Genomic DNA, 3908 nt, shown 5'->3' on the forward strand with positions numbered 1-3908 from the left:
TGAGACCCCCTTCCAACTACCCTATCCCATGTCCCCCGTCCTCCATTTTGGTGACTGCAGAAGCCTGGGGATGGATCTGTAGGAAAATGGTGGGTTTGGGGGAAGGTAAGACAGAGAAGTGGGGTGGGAATCCGGACTTGGAAGCCCCCTAGAGGACGCACAAAGCTTTTCAGGTAGGAAAATGAAATTTTTAAAAAGGGCTGGTATCCAGGGCTCTGAAAGATGAGTAGTAAGGCCTCTGTCCTCGGTGCTGACACGTCCACCCAGAACTCAACCCCTTCTTTTGTCTTTTGTCTCCAGGAGCAATGGCGTCCAAAGAGGAACAAGCAGTAAAAAATCTCAACATGGAAAATACCGACCAGGAAAATGAAAAAAAGGACGAAAAGGAGAAAATTGTTAATAAAGGAGAGCCCTTGGCCCTCCCTTTGGACACTGGTGAATATTGTATGCCTAGAGTAAATCGTAGGTGGTTCCGTGTTAGGCAGCCCATCCAGCAGTATAGATGGGACATGATTCAGAGGCTTGGAGAGCCACAGGGAAGGATGAGAGAAGAGAATGTGGAAAGAATTGGGGAGGAGATGAGACAACTCATGCAAAAGCCGAAGGAAAAGCAATTCAGTCATAGTTTGCGGACAGTTAGCATTGACCCCCCTCACCATGATCATCGTGATGAGTTTTGCCTTATGCCTTGAATCCTGATGTTTTCCCTGAATTTAACAGGGAGACATCTACTTTCTAAAGTTATGTGTTCATGATATACGTTTGTTGTAAACCTTTTGATGTCACTCATTTCTGGTGCGTCTATTACTACTTTGAGTTGAATGTTGTGTTTTTGATCCAATCTGTAAGATTCTGTTAGCAGGACGACTTTGCCTATTGCCTGGAATGATGGCCATTATTATTACAATATATATTGTAAAACTAATAAAGCAGTCTAAAAAGAGCAACCTCTGTATTTTTACTTCAAATGTTGCATTTATATATTTAGTACATGAAGAGAAAAATGCTGATATTGAATACATCAAAGGATTAATACAGGGACTCATTTCTGTGAAATGAGTTGATGTGTTTTTTTCATATTTTATGCAGTTTTAGAAGAAATGGAAACTATTTTTAATGATCTTGTGAAAGTAGAAGTGTCATTCAATGAATGAAATTTGATATTTTAGTCAAATGAATAAACCCAGGAATTCTTTATAAAATTGGGGACTGTGTTTGTTTCACATGACTGTGAAACAAGATCAGGTGTGTGTGAGCTATGATTACCCATTTTTCCCTCATCCCCACCTATTAGGCAGGACCCCCTATCCTCAGATTTTCCATTCACATATTTAGCAGAGTTTCCAAAAATAGGTCTTACCAGTCCAGCACCCCTCCTCTTCTGGTCAAACTGAATTCTGCCTGGCAAGAAGTAGGCCCTTAACTGAATACAATTAATAATGAGCTCTCAGTTCTTACTGAGCTTTTTCAAACCAATAGACTATATTCTAATCAATATATATTCTATCTATATCTAGATAGATCTATATATATATATAGATAGATCTATATATGTAGATAGATCTATATATGTAGATCTATTTATATCCTATCTAGATATATCTATATCTAGATATACCTACCAATATATATTCTAATCAATAGACTACAACAAAAGCGATGTGATGTCAGGAGCTCTCAGTTCTTGACTCAGTCCAGTCACTGAATAAAATAAAATTGGATATGCAGTTTCACTTCTCTAAAAGAGATTACCTGTAATTCCTAAAGGAACAATGAATTCATTTGATAATGTCTTCAAGTTCTTAAAAGTATGCTAATCTTCCATGTATGTGAGAATCATCTGAGGACGTTCTTGAAAATGTAGATTCTTGGGGTGCCTGGGTGGCTCAGTCAGTTAAGCTTTGACTCTTGATTTCAGCTCAAGTTATGATCTCAGATTGGTGAGATTAAGCCCCCCATCAGGCTCTGTGCTTAGCTGAGAGTCTGTTTTAGATTTTTTTCTCTCTTCTTCTGCCCCCCCCAACCCACACTTCCATGCACTCCTTGACTTTTGCTCTGTCTCTCAAATAAATAAATCTTAAAAAGAAAGAAAGAAACGAAAGAAAGAAAAGAAAGAAAGAAAGAAAGAAAGAAAGAAAGAAAGAAGAAAGAAAATGTAGACTCTTGGTCCTACACTAAATCTACTGAATGGGGTTCCAAAACTTTAATTTTTAGCAAGCATTCCTGGCAATTCTGATGCACATTAACATCTAAAGGGCTTCTATGTGTTTACACTTATTTTCTCAATTCTTAAGTAGGAACCATGATTAAGAACATAAAGGTGAATATCTGAATTCAGTGGAAAGAAATATTAAAATGCAAAAAGTGAGACAATTAAGAAGGCCTTTGGATTTACTACATAAAAATTAAAATTTAAAGTATGTACACTAAAAAAAATTAGTGGCTATCTTTTGTAACATATTGGGTGATTTTTCTTTTCTTTTTTTTTAAAGATTTTATTTATTTATTTGAGAGAGAGAGAGAGAGGTCACAAGTAGGCATAGAGGCAGGCAGAGAAAGAGGGGGAAGCAGGCTCCCCACTGAGCAGAGAGCCCGATGCAGGCCTCGATCCCAGGACCCTGAGATCATCACCCGAGCCGAAGGCAGAGGCTTAACCCACTGAGCCACCCAGATGCCCTCAACTACATTTTTCTTGAAGAATATGGATTACTTGCGGTAAAAAGAAATAAGAAGTCAGTAATAGAACCACATTCAATGAACAATTCAATGAGCTTATAAATGAAGTACAATGGAGGCACTTAAAGATTCTCATTGACAGAACTCAAATATTACAGATTTCAAATTATTCTTGTACATAGTATTCATGGCTTGGTGTAATTGTCCCTTCTATTGAGTAGGAAAAATCACTAGACCTTATTCCAATCAATAGACTACAACAAAAGCAATGTGATGGCACTTCTGTGATTGTGTTACAGAAAATTGTGGCTTTGGTCTTGCTTCAAGACTTCCTCTTCCTCCTCCCCCTCCCCTTTGCTGGCTTTGATGAAATAAACTGCCATGTTGGAGAGGCTCATATGGCAAAGAACTGGCAGTATCTCTCAGCCAACAAGCAGTGAGGAACTGGGACCCTCAATCCAATAACCTTTGAAGAAGTGAATCCTATCAAACAACATAGGTAAGTTTGGAAACAGATTCTTGCCTTCTCAAGCCTCCAGGTAAGACCTTACCCCTAACCAAAATATTGGTATGCACAATTAGCTGTCCTGAGCCAGTAAACGTCAGTTAAATAAAATGTTATTAAAATGTTAAATAAAATGTTATTAAAATTAATTTCACCACTTTTTACTCTTAAAGGAGTTTACCAGAAAAAAATAGATATATGGCTTATATTATATTTCTGTTGAATATCACCATTTCAAATCATTTTTAAGATATACCATGTTTTCTAAACTAAAAAATATTATTTTAGAAATTTCTGATAATAATGATACACATTCCTATCAGAAAGCACAAAGAAATATAAAGAAGAAAATTATTAAAAAACATTTTAATCCTACTAAACATTATTAACTATTTAAGGTTTTATTTAGTCTCTTTTGTACACAACTGGAATCTTGTTCTACACAAATTGGATCATATTGTATATACTATTTTGAATGCTTCTTTTTCACTTAACATTTTAAGATAACCCTTTTCCATTATCCTTAAGAATTATTTGAGATAAAGTTATTATTTAAATGGATTAACAAATTTAATATAATGATAAGAGAACAGGGAGAAAATATAGATGATCATTTAATTTAAGCACAACGAAGGCCCTATCCCCCACCTCTGCACTCACCAACTCTCCCTCTGCCTGTGCACTGGGCCCCAATGCACATTGTCTTGTCACTCAGCTCTGTTCTCTT

The 3908-nt window shown here is 36.5% G+C and overlaps 1 protein-coding gene across 1 annotated transcript; it reads left to right on the forward strand.

Annotated features, from left to right (window-relative positions):
* Nucleotides 1-305: 305 nt before the first annotated feature.
* Nucleotides 306-692, forward strand: LOC308337047 (protein BEX1-like; the record flags this gene model as incomplete). The annotated part of the gene is made up of 1 exon (XM_080795012.1): nt 306-692. The coding sequence occupies one exon, from the start codon at nt 306-308 to the stop codon at nt 690-692; it is 387 nt and encodes a 128-aa protein (XP_080651138.1).
* Nucleotides 693-3908: the final 3216 nt, after the last annotated feature.

Source organism: Martes martes, assembly GCF_963455335.1.
Source record: "Martes martes genome assembly, chromosome: X".
Lineage (NCBI taxonomy): Eukaryota > Metazoa > Chordata > Mammalia > Carnivora > Mustelidae > Martes > Martes martes.